The sequence below is a fragment of the Acipenser ruthenus genome, chromosome 3, assembly GCF_902713425.1.
Source record: "Acipenser ruthenus chromosome 3, fAciRut3.2 maternal haplotype, whole genome shotgun sequence".
Taxonomy (NCBI): Eukaryota; Metazoa; Chordata; class Actinopteri; order Acipenseriformes; family Acipenseridae; genus Acipenser; species Acipenser ruthenus.
Window position 1 is genome coordinate 95446680 of NC_081191.1, and position 22826 is coordinate 95469505.

Sequence of the window (22826 nt, forward strand, 5' to 3'; positions counted from 1 at the left end):
GTCTGTTCTTCATTAGATCACTCTTGGATGCACCAAACAGTCTGGATATGTTACTGATATAGAGGGCCTTGTGATGGAAGCAGGCTGTGCTTTTAAACAATGGAGTGCCTGTGGCACTGCCTGAAGGGCTCTGTGTATGCCCTCAAGCAAATGTGGCATGGAAGAGAACAGAGGCCCCGTGCATTCAAACTGCAATCCTTCCTGCCTGAATGAATCTGTCAACCAGCAGCTTTGATAAAGGCTAGCAGTGACAGTGAGTGCTAAACATGAACACAGTACCCACTTAAACCACTGGACATCATTAGCACCTGCCTTGTTGCATGTGACCAAGCAAATGATTATTTTTCAGCAAACCCAGATTTGAAAGTCATTGTATGCGTATATATGTGACACCAGTGATAGAACTCCAGTTTTGCTACAGTAGGCATGCAGTGCTCATTAACACTTCTCTTCAAATGAATAGGTTTGTGGTTGAGGTACGTTGAAGTCCAAGAGGTTTGTGGTTGAGGTACGTTGAAGTCCAAGAGGTTATTGGTTGAGGTACGTTGAAGTCCAAGAGGTTTGTGGTTGAGGTACGTTGAAGTCCAAGAGGTTATTGGTTGAGGTACGTTGAAGTCCAAGAGCTTTGTGGTTGAAGTCCAAGAGGTTTGTGGTTGAGGTATATTGAGGTCCAAGAGGTTTGTGGTTGAGGTACGTTGAAGTCCAAGAGGTTTGTGGTTGAGGTACGTTGAAGTCCAAGAGGTTTGTGGTTGAGATACGTTGAAGTCCAAGAGCTTTGTGGTTGAAGTCCAAGAGGTTTGTGGTTGAGGTATGTTGAGGTCCAAGAGGTTTGTGGTTGAGGTACGTTGAAGTTCAAGAGGTTTGTGGTTGAGGTCCAAGAGGTTTGTGGTTGAGGTACGTTGAAGTCCAAGAGCTTTGTGGTTGAGGTATGCTGAAGTCCAAGAGGTTTGTGGTTGAGGTGCATTGAAGTCCAAGAGGTTTGTGGTTGAGGTGCGTTGAAGTCCAAGAGGTTTGTGGTTGAGGTATGTTGAGGTCCAAGAGCTTTGTGGTTGAGGTACGTTGAAGTCCAAGAGGTTTGTGGTTGAGGTGCATTGAAGTCCAAGAGGTTTGTGGTTGAGGTACGTTGAAGTCGTACTTAGCACCTGCCTTGTACTTAGCACCTGCCTTGTTGCATGTGACCAAGCAAATGATTATTTTTCAGCAAACCCAGATTTGAAAGTCATTGTATGCGTATATATGTGACACCAGTGATAGAACTCCAGTTTTGCTACAGTAGGCATGCAGTGCTCATTAACACTTCTCTTCAAATGAAGAGGTTTGTGGTTGAGGTACGTTGAAGTCCAAGAGGTTTGTGGTTGAGGTACATTGAAGTCCAAGAGGTTATTGGTTGAGGTACGTTGAAGTCCAAGGGCTTTGTGGTTGAAGTCCAAGAGGTTTGTGGTTGAGGTATATTGAGGTCCAAGAGGTTTGTGGTTGAGGTACGTTGAAGTCCAAGAGGTTTGTGGTTGAGGTACGTTGAAGTCCAAGAGGTTTGTGGTTGAGGTACGTTGAAGTCCAAGAGCTTTGTGGTTGAAGTCCAAGAGGTTTGTGGTTGAGGTATGTTGAGGTCCAAGAGGTTTGTGGTTGAGGTACGTTGAAGTTCAAGAGGTTTGTGGTTGAGGTCCAAGAGGTTTGTGGTTGAGGTACGTTGAAGTCCAAGAGCTTTGTGGTTGAGGTATGCTGAAGTCCAAGAGGTTTGTGGTTGAGGTGCATTGAAGTCCAAGAGGTTTGTGGTTGAGGTGCGTTGAAGTCCAAGAGGTTTGTGGTTGAGGTATGTTGAGGTCCAAGAGCTTTGTGGTTGAGGTACGTTGAAGTCCAAGAGGTTTGTGGTTGAGGTGCATTGAAGTCCAAGAGGTTTGTGGTTGAGGTATGTTGAGGTCCAAGAGCTTTGTGGTTGAGGTACGTTGAAGTCCAAGAGGTTTGTGGTTGAGGTGCATTGAAGTCCAAGAGGTTTGTGGTTGAGGTGCGTTGAAGTCTAAGAGGTTTGTGGTTGAGGTGCATTGAAGTCCTTACCTTGTTTGGTCTACCAATATGTCTTCAGTTGCCTCTCTGAAAAGGGAAACATCGAGCCAGGTTTGTTTGCATTCTGGGTTCTAGAGCTTTTAACCTCATCTACTCTCTCTCACTGATGGGACAGGACATCATCTGTAATGGCAGTGTATCATACAACACTGCCCATTACAAGAGCAGATTTCAAACTACTCTCACAAATCCACAGTTTAGTGATGAGACAGGACATCATCTGTAACCGCAGTGTATCACACAACACTGCCCATTACAAGAGCGTGCAAGATTTCAAACTACTCTCACAAACCCACAGTTTACAGTGATGACATCTGTTCAAGAGCATCCACTTATGGTCAATTTGATTTTCTATACAGAAAGTCAGTTCTCCCCACTGCAGTCTCTTGAGACCTTTTACAAATACAACCTTGAAACAGTAGCCGCTTCTCAGTCACAGTGCGCACAGCCAGTCCTGAAGCTGATAGCAATTGTGCAACATGTGTTTTCAACATACCTTCAAAGCCTCAGTTTTGGTGACACGTTGTTATCAAATGTTCCTACTTTGCGTACTGCGCATGCCCAGATTTTTTTTTCCTTAAAACAGAGGACCCTCATCATAAACTGCTACCAATTTTTTTGGATGAGAAAGCATGTGTGTTTTGTAAAGTTACATTTTACTCCACATGTAATAATTTGTTTTATATTAAATATGGACAGCTGGTGTTAATGAATGGTAAAGTGTACTATAGAGCAAGGTACATTTTTTAAATAAAAAACCAAAAGATAAGGCAACTATAAGCAAATTCTTTACATTGAAGCGCAGCGTTTTCTTGACACTAGTATAAGTAAGTAAAAGTGTTTTTCAAAGGTATTATTATTATTATTATTATTATTATTATTATTATATCTAAGTTATATTGACAGCTAATTTGAAAATGCAAGTCTATCAGTTTCATCAACACGATTAGACAGGCATGTTGAAAGTACAGGTCGGTTTCTGTTTCATTCAATGGCTGAAGGCTGGTAATTAGTTACCTAGGACGCAGTTGCCTAGTAAACTAATCTTGGGCTATTCTATGTACGATTGAATGGATTTCTGTAACAGTGTAACACCACCCTCTACTAGTTACAATGAAAAATACACTGCTAAAAAACACAAATACCAATTATTATTATTATTATTATTATTATTATTATTATTATTATTATTATTATTATTATTTATTTCTTTAAGAATTACAGTACAATTAAGAGCAAGATACAAAATACAATGACTTCAGTCCTAATAAGAGCAAATACAAAACACAGTATGATTTGATATAGGGGCAGTTCAAGAGCAGAAAACAGTGTTGATAGTTACATCAGGGTTAGATACGAGTGCAAGTGAAATACAAAATACTACAGATTGGGTTAAGTGCAGAATTAAATGCAGTAAAATATGGAGCAGATAAGTGCAAGTTAAAGTGCATTAAAGGCAGAGTGCTATATTGTCCAGAAGGGAAGAGTTGAGTTTTACAGGAGTTATCTGAAGAGGTGTGTCTTGAGGAGGCGCTGGAAGGTGGTCAGGGACTGGGCAGTCCTGACATCCTTAGGAAGGTCATTCCATTATTGCGGGGCGAGAGTGGAGAAGGAGCTGAATTAATAATGCTGAATTAGGAAGAAAAATAAGATGTACAGGGGAATTGTCCAAATTCTGCCTTTCGTTTATCATATATTTTATTGTGATATAAGGATATCATTTTTATAATGGTACTTGTTTGCTGATAGGTGTTAAGGGAAGTTATGATAAGAATTTCAAGTATTTCTCAAAAACTAGTTTCTGGCACTCTTAGCCAGCCAAAGGCATGTACTCTCCCACCTGAATGTTCAAAGTGAAATCAGTTTTACAGTCAGCAGGGAATATGTCTGCAAATAATTGTTGTGTTTAAAATATTTTCAACACAGCTTTGTTAAAAGATCAATAGACTAGTGGGTGTTGTACTATAGTGTTAAAGAGATTGCAGTTCAAAGTAACCCCTCCTTCACTACTGAGTGGGGGCTATGCTTATAGTGGCATTACTCATACAAGGGATTGTGTGTTCACTGTTTTGTACAAACCCTTAGAGATGCTTTCTGTGTCACCTGTTTAAAACTTCAACTTATAAATTCAGCAAATACAATTTTTCTAACAACTGGAATTAGGGGAGGGAGATTTTATTACTGGTGTTTTGTACTTGTGAAGACTTTGGGTCCCCCTTGTGGCCATCCCATAACACAGCAGTACCATCAGACCAATTACTTGTACTCTGCAGCAAGGTCTCCGTGGTCATTTATGAATATGCTACATGTAATGCTAACCAATAATTCAGATTAGTTGCCTAAGGTTAAGATTGGGGTTGGGCTTAGGTTAGGTTGCTAAATCAAAAATTATATATATATATATATACAGTACTGTGCAAATGTTTTAGGCGGGTGTGAAAAAATGCTGTAAAGTAAGAATGCTTTCAAAAATAGACATGTTAATAGATTATATTTATCAATTAACTAAATGCAAAGTGAGTGAACAGAAGAAAAATCTAAATCAAATCCATATTTGGTGTGACCACCCTTTGCCTTCAAAACAGCATCAATTCTTCTAGGTACACTTGCACAAAGTCAGGGATTTTGTAGGCATATAGTCAGGTGTATGATTAAACAATTATACCAAACAGGTGCTAATGATCATCAATTCAATATGTAGGTTGAAACACAATCATTAACTGAAACAGAAACAGCTGTGTAGGAGGAATAAAACTGGGTGAGGAACAGCCAAACTCAGCTAACAAGGTGAGGTTGCTGAAGACAGTTTACTGTCAAAAGTCATACACCATGGCAAGACTGAGCACAGCAACAAGACACAAGGTATTTATACTGCATCAGCAAGGTCTCTCCCAGGCAGAAATTTCAAGGCAGACAGGCGTTTCCAGATGTGATGTCCAAGCTCTTTTGAAGAAGCACAAAGAAACGGGCAACGTTGAGGACCGTAGACGCAGTGGTCGGCCAAGGAAACTTACTGCAGCAGATGAAAGACACATCATGCTTACTTCCCTTCACAATCGGAAGATGTCCAGCAGTGCCATCAGCTCAGAATTGGCAGAAAACAGTGGGAGGGGGGGAATCACTAATGAATATAAAAAAAGTAGCGCTCGTCTATCACTGATTGAATCTATTTGTAATTTCACGCTCTGGACTTCAGAAAGGATTGCATCTGAACATGCACTCATCGGCGCTCATCACAGCCTGATCATTTGTGCAGCATAGCTGGGCTGATAGTAGGCTTATGAAAACTTTACTCATCACAGAGATAAGCTGAACCAACCAAATGGGACGCACGCTGTGTACATCTGAAGGAGGCTGATGGTTGCATCTCTATGTAAGCGAAATACGGCACTGAAGAAATAATGCAATAATAACTGTAACCTAATTAGTGAGTTTTTCTATGTTACATAATATACACAATGGATAATAAAAATAATAATAATAATAATAATAATAATAATAATAATGGATAGCCCAGCTGATTGAGAATGCTGTGTCACAATCAGTTCTTACCCAAACAAATAGCTTTCCAAGACATTTGAAAGGTTTAAATTACAGATTGATTTGCCTCTTCAAAACCATGGCTCTCTGATATTATTATTATTTATTTCTTAGCAGACACATTTATCCAGAGTGACTTACAATTGTTACAAGACATCGCATTATTTTTACATACAATTACCCATTTATACCGTTGGGTATACTGGCGCAATCTAGGTAAAGTACCTTGCTCAAGGGTACAGCAGCAGTTTCCCCCACCTGGGATTGAACCCACAACCCTCCAAGCAAGTGTCCAGAGCCCTAACCACTACTCCACAGGGGTCTCTTTAGAGCTAGTCCTCAACAAAAGTTTACTTCATTCAGCCTTTACAAAAACAAAAAAAACACGACCTTACCTGGTAACTGTTATTTTTAAAATGTCATGCATACATTACAATGCAGGGCAACGTGGCTGTGCTTTGTAGTCTCAATTAAAACACGCTTTGATTTTAGAAATAAAAAGCCTTCGTGAGTATTAAAAGATCTCATTATCGTGGACTCTTTGATACTTTGTAATTTAATGATAATACATGGATTGTGTTGCGTTCGTGTTTTTTTCTTGGGGTGTTTGTTTTATAATTCAGGTAAGGATCATATAATTGAAACACATATCAAATAGGAAAGCTATTTAAATAGGAGTTTTGTATTGTCAGGCCTCCAGCTATTAAGAGGCAAGAAGCTTGGGATCTAAATGGGGGAGTCTGCCTTTAAGTATTTTAGTTTTGTGTCACTACATTTACTAATAATAATAATAATAATAATAATAATAATAATAATAATAATAATAATAATAAAAGCCTGTTTAAAAGCTAGTTGTTCACTAGTTATGCGGCATGGTCTCCATTCGCTAACATGTCTTACTTCTAAAATGACTTGTGCGATGCAAATTGTAATGTTAAAAACGTTTTTGCATTTTTTTATTTTTGTAGAGAAATATAATGTGTTACCTTTACCAGGGAACAGGTGGTAGCCTTCTTAAAAAGTTGGCCCGATAATTGAACAAGGTTACAAAGTGTCTTTTGCTTCATGTGCAGTACATGAGGAATTAAAACAATTACTTAAGGAATGTGATGCACATTCAGAATTGATGTTATTGGGTGATCTATACTTGAATTGGATATATTGAGCTAAAAAGAAAACAATTACAAGAAGTAACATCTACATTTGATCTGTGTCAAATGATTAATGGACCTACCAGAAGAAAACTTGACCTAATATTTTGTAATAAACCTAATCGTATTATAAGTACTTACAATTTAATCACTGGTCTGTCTGATCATAATCTAACTTTGGTAAGTAGAAAACTGACCAGAAAGCGTTTTCATAATTACTTAAATGAAAGCGATAAAAAAATAAAAAATAAAACATTATACCAAGACCAAATCTCTCTATCTTTGAGAATGAAATGAAACAAAACTGATGTGTTGGGATGGAGTGTTGGAAAGATACTGGATGTAGGGCCCTTCTAAGAAAATTTCAGGATGCTATTATTATTATTATTTGTTTATTTAGCAGACACCTTTATCCAAGGTGACTTACAGAGACTAGGGTGTGTGAACTATGCATCAGCTGCAGAGTCACTTACAACTACGTCTCACCCGAAAGACGGAGCACAAGGAGGTTAAGTGATTTACTCAGGCTCACACAATGAGTCAGTGGCTGAGGTGGGATTTGAACTGGGGACCTCCTGGTTACAAGCCATTTTCTTTAACCACTGGACCACACAGCCTCCTTATTGATAGATTCTCAGTACCAACTAAAGTCATCCCCCTTGGATAAATGAATTCTTATAGGATCTTATGAAGAAAAGAGATTTTGCATTAAAATCTTCATTAAAAAGTGGAAGAGGTGATGATTTTAGGATTTTTAAAGGATTAAGAAACAACGTAGTTAGGGAAATACGCAAAGCAAAGGCAGAATGTTTTATTAATATAATAAATGAAGCTAGGAGAAACAGAAAATGATATGGAGACATTTAGACTGTCTATAGAGAGTCCCCCCTCCTTAATATAATAGGAGGCTGTGTGGTCCAGAGGTTAAAGAAAAGGACTTGTAACCAGAGGGTCCCTGGTTCAAATCCCACCTCAACCAATGACTCATTGTATGACCCTAAGCAAGTCACTAAACCTCCTTGTAGTCCGTCTTTCAGGTGAGATGCACTTGTAAGTGACTCTGCAGCTGATGCATAGTTCACACACCCTAGTCTCTGTAAGTCGCCTTGACGAAAGGCATCTGCTAAATAAACAAATAATATAAGAGGTACTTTATTCTGGAATTCACTTCCTTCATAAATTAAGATCTTAAGGGATATTTAATAAATATAGGCTTGGTTGAAACATAATCAGTTATGCAATCGTTAATTTATTCAGGATGTATGTTGGATATTTATATTATATAAATTGTACTGTAACTTGATTATATAAGCTGCTGATTGTTATGTACGTTTAATAGTTAATTTTTTACTTTAATGTTGTATGTATTTTTAATTAAATATTCAATAGGAGGTTATTGCTATAGAGTAGAAGTAATATGGAGATTTATTGAAGTTGTCATCAATGACTGCCCGGGGACTGTCAATGGAAATTAGCCTCCTGGCTGAATTGAAAATGCAATGCATCTTGTGTCATGTAAGTGACACTTTTTTTCTAATTGTATGTGTCCCTTATAAATAAATACAATAAACAAACAAACAAACATTTTTATCGGACTTGTACTGGAGGTGACTGATCTGAACTGCACATACTTGAAAGTTATCCAGACGGAAACAAACTGTGTCAGAAAGCTCTCGAAGCAAAGAAAATCATGAGTGGAGGCACAAGGCCTTCTCAGCTCTCACCTTATTATCCCTATGGGCTTCACCTCACCCCTTACTTCTGTTTGGATAACCACTCCAGTCCTGGCCCTTGAAGTGATAAACTGCACCTGTACAACGATTATGTGTCCACGGAAAAGACTTTTGAATAAATAATAAATACATAACCGTGGACTGCACACAGGATGCAGTATAAACACTGAATCTGATATTTCACATCCATGTCTCTGACAAGGGTTAAACATTTAACACCTGGAAAAAGTGTTCAACTTTAAATTGTTAGTATCACTACTCTATTCAACAGGGTACGTTTTTAGTGTATTAGGACAAATGGGGAATTAATCAAATGCATTGTGCAGTGGGCAGTGTTGTGTGATATACTGCCGTTACAGATTGTGTCCCCTGTGGGTGAGATGAGACGAGCCCGGCTCTTTTGCAATGTGGTTAAGACGCTGGCTTGCTGTGCTCAGGGTTGCCAGGGTGCACCCAGCCTCCAATCTCCTTTCTTCTCCCATTCTCTCTTTAATTACACAGCAGCACAATGGAGATGTGATCTGCTTAGAATCTCTCAGCATAATCAGTCCCCTTCCTAATTCAATATAAATATAAATTACCAGGTGCAAAAGAAGAACGGGAATCTCTTTGTTATGTGTAGGTCTGATTACAGGCCCTATGTGATATGCTATATACAATATGAATGGAAAGGAATGCTTGAATGCTAAAGTGTGCATCTAAGAAGCTTGAATGGGTATTTGTCTTGCATCACCTTCATCGTGGATCTTCTGGACTCTAATAATGTGTTTGTATATTTTGAAGGCAGCTGTGAATTTGTTGTTTTGTGTCCTCCTTTCTTTATTCATATTTGTTGTGCTTTTATGTGTTGCTGATTCTAACAAGTTGCTTATGTTTTGTTATGCTGTTTTGTGCATAATGGTGGATCTTGCTTTTCAAGTAAAGTTAATGTATTGAACTTGTTTACACTTTTCTTCTAAATTGAAATGTTGTCTTTGAAATATTCGCAGGGAATGCCTGATATTTTACAAAAAAAATATTGAGTTAGACATTTTATTTTTGCATTTTAAGGAATAAAATCCTTAAACAGTGACATATTAACTACTTTAATATGCAATTTTAATATATAACACTTTAATGTTAACAATAGTGTTTACACATTAATAACAGGTTTAATAAAAAATAAAGTTTAATAATAACAAAAAACCTACTGCTTTAGGATCTGCTTGGAGGTTAGTTAATGTACAGCAATGGTTGGGGCGGTGTAGAGCTGCCGTTTCTGAATTGAGGTTTACATTTTAATGATGTGACTTCAAGGTTATAGCTTAAGATAAACATGGTTGCTATTTATTTGCACTGTAGGTTAGTATTCACCTTGCAGGTCGGGTAGTTTTGTACTGTGAAAGATTAAATAACTTGGGGAAAAAAAGTCATTTTACCATAGAGACACTTTAAGCATATTAGCCAGAACCCCAAAGCATCACAGGGGTAGACAGGATGATGTACTGCATTTTAAGAACCTCGGCTATTTTCCAAATACAGCCACTGTATTTTCAACCGATACCTACTGTACATTTAACATTTAACATCAAACATTTCGTCTTGTAATTGATCATTCATAAACATGGGGAAAGTATAGTAAACATTACAGTTACTGTCCAGATAATATTTTACAGGGAAATCTGATTCTATTAAGCAAAGCAGTGGCTCTGGCAGGAAACTCACTTTTAACTTTAGATCAAATCACGTAAGCTTCAAGCATAGTTTAGAGATGTCAATCAAATACCTAGTATCTTATTTATCTTTAGATAAATGATACGTCCAATGATCGGCAAGGAAGGGATTTATATCTTAACTCAATCCATTACGTCCCTGCTGTGTGCCAGAAACCCCCCACCCCCCACCCCCCAGCCTCCATCTGCTTTTTGGCTTCGTCTAACGGGGGAGGGCAGCTATCCTGCCCCCCTGCCCATGGCTTCCCTACGGTCAGCCTCTCCACTTATCTGCAAGCTAATTTATGGGCAGGGATACCTCGAAAGGCGAGGCCAAAGAATGTATATTAAATATATATATATATATATATATATATATATATATATATATATATATATATATATATATATATATATATATATATAATGATTTCCATTACACGAGAGTAGATGTTAAAACTTCATGCTGATTTGAACTCGGCTCTCGCCAAGATAAGCACCAACTAAGACGTAGCTTTACAGTAAACTAATGTGATCCATATGCGTCTCCATCCATTTACGTTTCCTTCCATATGATGATGTAGATATCCTTATATATATATATATATATACAGTGCCTATAGAAAGTCTACACCCCCTTGAACTTTTTTCACATTTTGTTATGTCAGTGCCTCAGAGATTCATGGATTTAATGAGGATTTTTTCCACTTATCAACACACTATACTCCACACTATTAAGGGGAAAAAAGTTTTTATTGAGAAAAAGATTATATATTAAAAATACAAAACTGAAAGATCATAATTGGATAAGTCTCCACCCCCCTGAGTTAATACTTGGTGGAAGCACCTTTGGCAGCAATTACAGCTGTGAGTCTGTTGGGATAGGTCTCTACCAACTTTGCACACCTAAATTTGGCAATATTTGACCATTCTTCTTTACAAAACTGTTCAAGCTCTGTCAAGTTCCTTGGGGAGCATTGATGGACAAGTCATGCCACAAATTTTTGATTGAATTTAGGTCGGGACTCTGACTGGGCCACTCAAGGACATTTACCTTTTTGTTCCTTAGCCACTCCAGTGTAGATTTGGCTGTGTGCTTTGGGTCGTTGTCATGCTGAAAGGTGAACTTCCGTCCCAGTTTCAGCTTTCTTGCAGAGGGCAGCAGGTTTTCTTCAAGGACTTTTCTGTACTTTGCTCCATTCATTTTCCCTTCTATCCTGGCAAGTGCCCCAGTCCCTGCTGATGAGAAACATCCCCATAGCATGATGCTGCCACCACCATGCTTCACAGAAGGGATGGTGTTCTTTGGGTGATGCGCTGTGTTGGGTTTGTGCCAAACATAATGCTTTGAATTTAGGCCAAAAAGTTCACTTTTAGTTTTTTCATTTTAGTTTTGTCACAAAACTTTTTGCCACATGGCTTACAGAATCTCCTGAGTGTTTTTTTCATACTTCAAAAGGGATTCAAGGTGGTCTTTCTTGAGTAAAATACAGGCCAGATTTGTGGAGTGCTTGGGATATTGTTGTCACATGCACACTTTGACCAACTTTGCAAAGTTGCCAATGACCTCTTGGTAGCCTCTCTGATCAGTCTCCTTCTTGCTCGGTCATCCAGTTTGGAGGGATGGCCTGATCTAGGCAGGGTCTTGGTGGTGCCATACACCTTCCACTTCTTAATAATCGTCTTGACCGTGCTCCAATGGATATTCAAGGCCTTGATATTTTTTTATACCCATCCCCTGATCTGTGCCTTTCAACAACTTTGTCCTGGAGTTCTTTTGAAAGCTCCTTGGTGCTCATGGTTGAGTCTGCTTTGAAATGCACTACCCAGCAGAGGGAACCTACAGGAACTGCTGAATTTATCCTGAAATCATGTGAATCACTACAATTTAACACCGGTGGAGGCCACTTAACTTGGTGTGTGATTTTGAAGGCGATTGGTTACACCTGAGCTAATTTAGGATTGCTATTACAAGGGGAGTGGACACTTATCCATTCAAGCTATTTCAGTTTTTATTTTTTATTAATTTTCTACAAATTTCTAGAATATTTTTTTCACTTGAAAGTTGTGGGGTAGGATCAATGAAAAAAAAAACTATTTTAATGCATTTTAATTCCAGGCTATAAGGCAACAAAAGGTGAACACTTTGAAAGGGGGTGTAGACTTTCTATAGGCACTATATATATATATATATATATATATATATATATATATATATATATATATATATATATATATATATATACAGTGCAGAGAAAAAGTTTGTGAACCCCTTAGGATTTTCACATATTTCACATATTTCAAACCTAAAATGTTATTAGATCTTAATCTAAGTCCTAATAATAGATAAAGATAACCTGATTAAACAAATGACACAAAAAACATGATACTTTTTCAACATTTATTTATCACAAATGATTCAACGTTCAATATCCATGTGTGAAAAAGTATGTGAACCTTTAGATTCAGTAACTGGTGGCACCCCCTTGAGCAACAATAACTTCAACTAAGCATTTCCTGTCTCTCACATGGGTTTTGAGGAATTTTGGCCCATTCCTTCTTCCAGAACTGCTTCAACTCGTGACATTTGAGGGCTTCCTTGCATGGACAGCTCGCTTCAGGTCCTGCCACAACATTTCGATGGGGTTTAGGTCCGGACTTTGACTAGGCCATTCTAAAATGCAGAATTTCTTCTTCTGCAGCCATTCTTTTGTAGATCTGCTTGTATGTTTAGGATCATTGTCTTGCTGCATGACCCAATTTTGGTTCACTTCAGCTCATGACGTTTCTCATTGAGGCCAAAAAGTTCTACCTTTGACTCGTTTGTCCAGAGAACATTGTTCCAGAATTCTTGCGGATCATCTATGTGCTCTTTGGCGAACTTCAGACGGGCAGCAATGTTCTTTTTAGAGAGCAGTGGTTTCCTCCTGTTCAGTCTTTTTCTGATAGCTGAGTCATGAACACTCACATTAGCCAAGGCGAGAGTGGCCTGCAGATCCTTGGATGTTACTCTGGGGTTCTTTGTGACTTCCTTGATGATTATCCGGTTTGTTCTTGGAGAGATTTTGGTAGGACGACCGCTCCTGGGTAGAGTGACTGTGGTCTTGAATTTTCTCCATTTGTAGACTATCTGTCTGACAGTGGATTGGTGGAGCCCCAAATCCTTAAAAATGGTTTTGTAACCCTTTCTAGACTGATGAGCATCAATAACTGTTTTTCAGAGGTCCTCAGAGATTTCTTTTGATCGTGGCATGACGTGTTTCCACACACCTGTATGGTGAAGACCAAACTCACAAAGTTTCTGATCTTTATATAGGGTGGGGCCTCCCAAACTCACCCCTGAAGATCTACCTAATTATTTAAACACCTGATTCTAATTATCCCCTTAACTGAGCTGATAAAACCAGGGGTTCACTTACTTTTTCACATACCCTGAATCTTAATTACTCATTGTTTGTCTAATTCATACATCATTTTGTTTCAAAAGACATGGAATTGGTTAATATAAACCATATTGGATATTTAAGAAGGCTATCATGGTAAAACTATGGAATTTCCATAATTATCATTGGGGTTCACAAACTTTTTCTCGGCACTGCATATATACAGGTTGTGGACAAAAAAATGGAAACACCAATGTAAAGTCATTTAATAGGGCGTTGGGCCACTATGGTATCCGACTCTTTGGAGTCCTCAGCGGACCGTTTTTGATGAAACTGGCTGCTTGCGACCCAGGTTGAAATTTGCAGTCAATTGATCTGTAGTTCCTCGCCTGTTTTGCCTTGCACTTCGAATTAATGCACTAATATCACGATCTTGGAGTATGCGCTTCCACCCACTGTTGCCCTTTGCTGATGATGTCTTTCCCTCGGAGTTCCATGCCAACATCACCTTAGACACCGTTGCTTGTGAAACATCAGCAAGTTGAGCTGTTTTGGTCACTGAAGCTCCTGCCAAACGCGCCCCAACAATCACCCCTCTTTCAAAGTCACTGAGGTCTCCTCTTGCAGCCATGCTAGCCATAATTATAGGCAACCAGGCCTGTCCAGCATTTTTATACATGACCCTAAGCATGCTGGGATGTTATTTGCTTAATTAACGCATGAGCCACACCTGTGTGGAAGCCCTTGCTTTCAATATACTTGGTGTCCCTCATTTACCCAGGTGTTTCCATTATTTTGTTCACTACCTGTATATATATATATATATATATATATATATATATATATATATATATATATATATATATATATATATATATATAATGTTGTCTATTGTAAATAAATAATGCATGGGATGAACTTCCTGACTGAACTGCGAATCTATTTGCTCCCCAGGTGTGACGGATGAGGATGCTTTGGCTGATGAGTGCAGGCGTCGAGGACAGTATTCCTTGCCAGCCCAGTCACCTCACACCCGGTACCTGAGAAATGGCAATCAGAATGACGAGGAAGAGGAGCATGGCATGCAGGCTGGCGGCCCCGGCTTAGCCAGAGGTGTGACCCCTGACATTGCTTTAACACCTGCAGAGGAAAGGCCCGCGGGCAGAAGCCTACACAGTAAGAGTAGGGTCCCAGGCAGGAGCTGCTGCTTAGTGGTTTAGGGTCTAACACGTTGGTGACAGACACAGAGATCAAGTGCACAGCTTATAGTCTCACTTCTTCTTGTGAAAAAAAAATGTAATAAAAAAAGGCTTTGTTTAGTCTCACACAGAAGGGGTTGAGAAATCTCTATATATGATGTCAAATGCATTATATGACTATGTTGTCGTTTTCCTTCAGTAGCCAGGACTTTTACGTGCTTTTCCTGCTGGACATGTCATTTAGTACAGTTTTCTCAGTCACATAGAGATGCTGTATGTCAAAGCAGTGTGTACAGCAGGCCCTGTCTATTATGGTATTACCAGATGGTCTTATCTGGAGAACATTGGTGCGCAGGAGCTGTAGACAAGCAGTTTTGTGTGAGTGAAAGCATACAATACGGGGTCAATCCTACATATTAACTCTCCAAATGATATTGAATTCAAACTAGACTGTCTCAAGCATGCTTTGATAACACCGTGTTGTTTCTGTCTCAAGCATGCTTTGATAACACTGTGTTGTTTTGCAGGGGTTAGGCAAGCCAGTGGGCAGCATATTATATTTGTTTGTTTTTGCTTTGAATTGCTAACTCTTCAATGAGGTGAGCCTATAACTGCTGCTTCTAATTCAATTGCTGAACACATCTAGACCAAAGGAAGTAATGCTGCCTTTCAAATGTGGTGCGATTCAGAGGCTTATTGGATTGGATACCAAATGGAAAGTTTAGAGCAAGGGTGTCCAATCATGGTCTTGGAGGGCCATTCCACTCCATGTTCAACAGGTAAAATGATATAATTAGCTGCTTCAGAGTCTGGGTGCTGGTTTCATTGGTTGAGTTAAACCATTTAGAACAGGGTTGGAACAAAGACCAGGAGTGGAAGGGCCCACTTTGGCCAGCCCTGCTGTAGAGAATCCTCAACACATGTTGGAGAATGTGTGTGATTATGGCAGGAAGCATGCATTGGAACATATTGCAACTGTGAGCAGTGTTTATATCAGCCGTGTTTCCCCAGGACACATTGACAGCAAGAGGAAGAAACTGAGGCAAAAGGAAGAGGCGAAGAAGAAAAAGACGTCGAGACTGACTCACCGGGCAGGAACTTCTTTTTAAAAATGTATAAATTTAGCAGCAGCACCTGTGTGAGTCTTTTAAATAGTGATTAAAGATACTGCATCTTTATACAAGCCATTGCTGGCCAGCTTTTTGCCTCTTTATGTCATAACTTATACATTGTTTATGAAGTCACAGCATACTATATGTGTAATCTCGTTAACTATACAGTCTTACACATTTTGCCATTTTGCTGATTTTTGGAAATGTACTGATTAGTCAAGCAAACCACTAAGACATGTGATCCTAATAGAGGGTGAGTGCATATACAATGCAGCTCAGCTCACAAAGGATGGAATACACCGCACTGTTTTAGGTCTTGTTTGCCAAGTCTCATTAGTGTGGGTTTGAAGTGACAGAAACCCCTTTCAAGGCTAAAAAATAACATGGGGGTTTAGTTTTTCCATAAAATGTACACTTAACTTAAAGAGTGTTATATACACAAGCAGAATTACATACATGCATAAACATGTGAAACATAGTCAAACATGTTTTGAGACTGTTCCTCCTGAAACAATGTAATGTGTGCAGTCTGGGACACAGAGACCCCTGTCAGGGCAGTTCTCTTGCCCACAGCAACAAAGAGCTATAACTTTATTATATTACAGACTACATCGCAGGGGGTTCATTTACATTACAACAGTCTCAAAACAGCATGCATACAGTACATATATATAAACATTCTAAAAACCGGGAATTAAAAAGGTTGAAGCAGAATTGAAACAACATTGAAACAACATTAGTTTAGAGATGTACAATGAAATCCAGCATTGTTGCCGAAATCTCTATATTAGCATTACACATTGTTAATGGTTAATTCATTGTGTCATGCTGTACTGTGTGTATCACATGCTTTATTTTTTATAAGTGCTGATAATATGATCTCTTCTGTCTATATCTACAATGACTCTATGTCTGTGCTGTTACGGTTTATAATGTCATCAAGACCCCTACATTGATTTGGATAGAGATGGCTGTACAGTACAGTATTCTTTGCATTATCCCTCACTTGATAGCTGTAGTGCTTGTGCTACAGAGGTTATATTAAAGCAAAGCAGTGGATCTGGCAGGGAATCAAATCACATAAACATCAAGCATATTTTAGGAGCTTCCAATACCACATCAAATTGTCAATCGAATAGCTAGTATCTTATTTGTCCATCGATAAACAACACATCCAATGATCGACAAGGAAAGGATATACATCTTACCTCAATTCATTACATACCTGCTATGCGCCAGAGCTCACCTCCTCCTCTCCAGCCTCCACCTGCTTTTTGGCTTCGTCTAACGGGGAGGGCAGCTATCCTGCCCCCCTGCCCATGGCGTCCCTACTCTCTCTCCACTTACCTGCGAGCTTATTTATGGGCAGGGGTACCTCGAAAAGCGAGGCCAAAGGCCAAAGAATGTAGTGTGAAAGCATGCACAATGCAGTCGTGTTGTCTAGTCTAAGCTTTACTAAATAATCTATCGCATGAGTTTCCTGACTGAAATGAAGTTCTTCTCACCCCTTAATAAATGCTGTTCCAGGGGCTACAGTGCCTCAGCACTGGCCCATGTTCTCGTCCAAGCTGCTTCGTTGCATTTTCCTCCTTCCATGGATCACCCTTCTTACCTTCTGTTTTGTGTCATTTTACAGCCCAAAATAAAGACATTCTTTATGAATGTAATTGTTCACAGGTTTGTGCATGACCCATTTCAGTATCCACTAAGTAACACCTGGACTAATAACACTCTGCCCTGTCATAATTAGCACTACTGTACATTGTGCTACACCAAGTTTGTGAAGTCAGATACGACAAGGACAATATAGAACAGTATACAGACAGCTCATACGTCATGTATTGTACTTGACAAGTCCTGTGTGTCAGATTTTTAATAGAGGTTAGCCGCTGTGTACAAGTATTTCACATGTCCTGCTGTCAGTGATTCCAAAGCTTCTCAATGTAGACTTGACTGATTGAAAAAAAAAGTTCAGTAGCACTTTACATGGTGTCTCTAATTACAGTGTATTAGTAGTTACTTAGCAAATACATGTGTGCTTACAAATCATTGCAATGTTATTATGCATAGTTACAATGTACTTAAGGTGTAAATCGTTTTGTACGCTATATGTAAGTACACAATTGTATCAGAATCGGGTTAGGTTTAGGGTTAGGGTAAGGATTAGGGATAGGGGTAGGGTTATATTGTGCTAAATAGATTACACATTAAGTACATTGTAACTATGCATAATAACATTGTCATTATGTGTAAGTACACATGTACTGGAACTACTATGTCAATACACAGTAATTACTGGACTGTGTTGTTTTCACCTGTGTTCATCACACACCTGTTTCTACTGCCTTCGATTAAGGATTGCTATGGATTCATCTTCCCTGCCGGTGTGAGCGGCAGTATGTGCAGCAATCGTGTAAGAACAACTAGAAAGGACACTGGCTGTTCTGGGGTGTGTCTGTGTTGTTATGTGTTGTGTTATTTTATCAGTTAGTTAGTTGTGTATTTTAAATATTTATAAATCTTCATTTGCTTTTATATGTCTGCTGTGTCTTTTCATCTGCCATTTCTCTCGCTCCGGATCCTTATTTCTATTTTATTTTTCCTTCTTATACAATTATCTGATGCTCGATCATATTCCCTTTTGCATATGTTACTTTATTTGTATTATTTTCTCTTTGTGTGTTTGTCCAGGGACTGCCAATGAAAATTAGCTCATAGCTAAATTTGGGTGCAATGCATCTTATGCCTGGTGTGAACCTAGTTAAGAGTAATGTGTGGTGTGTCACGGGGACTGTTCCTTTGATTAAAGAGTAAACAGATTGGAGTTACATTGTCTTGTTTTTCTGTTCACTTATTTTTATAATGTTGGGGACGACAATACAGTGACATTTGAAACTACTGACTCTTTTGTTTCATTAACGAATTTGCACATTTCAGCTCCCAAATAATTCCATTTCAATTTCATTTTTCAATTTATTTGATTTATATAGCGCCTTTCATACCACAGTATCTCAAAGCGCTTTACATGTCAGTTAAAAGAGAAAGAAGTATAATAATAATAATAATAATAATAGTAATAATAATAATAATAATAATAATAATAAACAATTGAAGAAAACAGGAAATAAATAAGAATGATAAAATACAAAAATAAACAAATAAAATAGATAAAAACAATGATGTTTCTAAGTCAGGTTAAAAAGGCTAAACAATAAAAGTAAGTCTTTAATCTTGACTTTAAAAAAGATTTCTGAACACTTATTTGTAAAGTTTTGTAAAGTAGAATACATTAAATATGAAGACAAGAAACAGTAACCCGGCTCCAGTGCAGTTTTCTCCACAGACTCAAGAGGGTTTAAATTGCACTCAGAAGGACTGTATGGGAGGGTTGTCAGACACTTCAGGAAACATTACTTTCCTTTCTTCTTGCTTCTGCATATTTATTAATATTTGCATGCTTAACAGATGCATTGTTCTTGAGACAGCGCGTTAGAATTGCACAGCTTGGAACAAAATGAGAACTTGCAGTGTTGAACATGTGCCTCTGATCGTTGTTTAACTTGATAAACAAGCTGATTGTATTTTTGTTAGAGTGAAATGTCTTTCTTAATGCTTATATCAGAGAGGCACGAATACTGTCATGCTGTTTTTTTCTAAATAAAGCTGTGATTAAAAGCCCCTTGAGTGTCATTAATTGGGATCCATTTGGGCTGTCCTGAGTTCAATTTCAAACTCTCACAAACCAGCTCAGCAATGGCTTTAATTGCATTATCCACAAGGACATTTTTCTAAAATACTTTTTGCAGTGTTTCAGTGTAATCTCTGTCCAGCGCTTATTGCACAGCCCTGTGACCAGCTTATTAAGTTGAGAAATTTCCACCAGTTCTGCTAAAAGTTACACTGTGAAAACATACAGTACTATTATACAAATATGTACTGTTGAAGCTAGCATTAGCTCATATCGTAAATGCTACATGCAGGACAGAGAGTAGTCTGTCTTGTTTTGAATGTTAACCTTTAGGTGTAATTCGGTGGACGCTGTAGAGGGTCGCTCCCTCGCTGAGCTTCCAATTTGTATGTTGTGGCAGCTCTCAATGGGGTCAGGAATTAGCCATGCAAATTACTTCCGGGTGGGGGGAGTTCAGTTTCAATCAAGTTCCAGTCTCTCTGCCAATAGCTTGCGCTGCTCTGTTTGGTCAGGTAAAAAGGGCGTGTCCAGAGCGATATGGGCAATCCCGTTAGGTAGCTTGCATGTCAATCTCTCCTTTCCTATTTATACACCCAGCACTGCTTCCGCCCTTCGTCTGTGTTTGTTTTTGTCCTCCTCCTCCACTTCCTCTTATTTCTAATACAGCTCTGTCCACACAGGGATCTCTCTGGGGTGGAAGTGATTTTCACTCCCGACCGACCGGCGCTTCCTCGCCGACTAGAGGGGACCCCCGGCCACAACTATCCTGTTGCAGCTCATGCGCTAGCCTCACCAAGGCCACAACCATGCTATCCCATCTTACGATTGTAAGTCGCCCTGGATAAGGGCGTCTGCTAAGAAATAAATAATAATAATAATAGTTTCTTTTCAGGTCCGAGCACCTGTCTGCCCCTTCTGGCTGGCCGAGTCCCCACCTGCCGAGCCGGGCCCCGCCACGGAGGGGGGGGGGGGGGGGGGGGGTTGTCTATTTTCATCTCTCCAACATGGACCCGAGACTCTTTATCCTAACTCTCCATGCCACGCTGCCTGGGGATGCTGAACTGAGTAGTGACGGATCTATCCCTTTGTCTTTTATGTCTCTCATTGAGAGTGTCTAATGTTTGTCTTCTCATTCTCCTTGTTCGTCCAGCAGCTAGGAGACGCTGCCTGGTTCCGACCTGGACTGAGAGCTTTGTCCTTATTTGTTCTGTCTCTCATTCTCAATAGCCGGCCAGCAGCCAGAGGATGCTGCCTGACCTGGTGAGACGTGAGAGTTCAGAGTGTTATATGTTGTTGTCTTGTCCAGCTCTTCTCACCTCAAGCTATCCAGCTTTATGTCTCTAATTCTGTGTTACACAAGCACCCCCGTTCCTCAAAATAAATCCCCCTTATTCTGCACTAATCAAGCCCTTGTAAGCGACCAGTGAAATTAGAGTTGAAAAGTGAAATGAAACTGGGTGATGCATGCTATACAGAACATAAACACAATGTTAATATTTTGTTTTTTAAAAGCTTGAATTTTGTCCATATTCATATAACTGGCATAGCAACTAACACATTGCTACTTAAATATATAGGAGTAATAGTAAGGTGTTAAAATCAACTTGAGTGTTCACTTTTTAATTTTAAAAAAATCATTGTTGATTGTCCTTTAACTGCATCATTCACCCATCCAGCATTTCTTTCAGTATCAAAACCACTGTTCAACATTTGCTCCCAAGTGCCTCCTCCGACCATTTTTCAGTGCTTTGAAATGGATGGCCCCTAGCTAAATTCAACAGCACATCTTTACTTACAAGTCAGATTGTGTTTTTAAATCTTGCTGCTGGTAGTTTTCCTTGGAACAATAAAACTCTATAATGAAATACAGTTCTTGAAACCTGGTTCCAGGAGACTGAAGACCTAGTTTGAGGCAACTCTGCTGTATCTTAAGGAGCTTCCTGTCACTTGCTCCTCACCTAACATAATAGTATTTCCTGGTAGATTTAGTAGACACACATTATTAACACTATAACTTAACATGCACTATAAAAGTAACCTGGTGTTGACAGGAAATCACAATTACTGGCTTTGTTGTATAGTTTTTATTACCATAAACTGTGATGTGTTCTACCATAGAGCCACCAGATGGCAATGTAGTCTGTAAAAGAGAAACAGCACTTTCTAGACTTTTTAATTCGAATACACTGGATACACACAAGATGTGTGTTGTCTTTCTTCAATAAGTAACAGTATGGGAGAGTCAGTCTCTGCCTGTGATAGACCCAGGAGATGGAATGGCAGGGTGTGTTGAGAGCAGGACTGACGTTCACTCACACAGCTGTCAGTCTCTGCCTGTGATAGACCCAGGAGATTGAATGGCAGGGTGTGTTGAGAGCAGGACTGACGTTCACTCACACAGCTGTCAGTCTCTGCCTGTGATAGACCCAGGAGATGGAATGGCAGGGTGTGTTGAGAGCAGGACTGACGTTCACTCACACAGCTGTCAGTCTCTGCCTGTGATAGACCCAGAAGACGGAATGGCAGGGTGTGTTGAGAGCAGGACTGACGTTCACTCACACAGCTGTCAGTCTCTGCCTGTGATAGACCCAGGAGATGGAATGGCAGGGTGTGTTGAGAGCAGGACTGACATTCACTCACACAGCTGTCAGTCTCTGCCTGTGATAGACCCAGGAGATGAAATGGCAGGGTGTGTTGAGAGCAGGACTGACGTTCACTCACACAGCTGTCAGTCTCTGCCTGTGATAGACCCAGAAGACGGAATGGCAGGGTGTGTTGAGAGCAGGACTGACGTTCACTCACACAGCTGTCAGTCTCTGCCTGTGATAGACCCAGAAGATGGAATGGCAGGGTGTGTTGAGAGCAGGACTGACGTTCACTCACACAGCTGTCAGTCTCTGCCTGTGATAGACCTAGGAGATGGAATGGTAGGGTGTGTTGAGAGCATGACTGACGTTCACTCACACAGCTGTCAGTCTCTGCCTGTGATAGACCCAGGATATGGAATGGCAGGGTGTGTTGAGAGCAGGACTGACGTTCACTCACACAGCTGTCAGTCTCTGCCTGTGATAGACCCAGAAGACGGAATGGCAGGGTGTGTTGAGAGCAGGACTGACGTTCACTCACACAGCTGTCAGTCTCTGCCTGTGATAGACCCAGGAGATGGAATGGCAGGGTGTGTTGAGAGCAGGACTGACGTTCACTCACACAGCTGTCAGTCTCTGCCTGTGATAGACCCAGGAGATGGAATGGCAGGGTGTGTTGAGAG

At 39.6% G+C, this 22826-nt stretch overlaps 1 protein-coding gene across 4 annotated transcripts in view; it reads left to right on the top strand.

The window, feature by feature from the left end:
• The window catches only part of LOC117394384 (dnaJ homolog subfamily B member 6-like), a 55986-nt gene extending 36437 nt beyond the window's left edge, over positions 1-19549 (top strand). For 3 of the 4 annotated variants that reach the window (XM_059019195.1, XM_059019187.1, XM_059019177.1), the window contains 2 exons: positions 14514-14735; positions 15770-19549. In XM_059019195.1, the coding sequence (XP_058875178.1) occupies positions 14514-14735; positions 15770-15867 (320 nt within the window). In that variant the 3' untranslated portion in view covers positions 15868-19549. The remainder of the gene's footprint in view (positions 1-14513; positions 14736-15769) is intronic. The other variant, XM_033992600.3, reaches the window with a different exon arrangement.
• The last annotated feature ends 3277 nt before the right edge of the window (positions 19550-22826 follow it).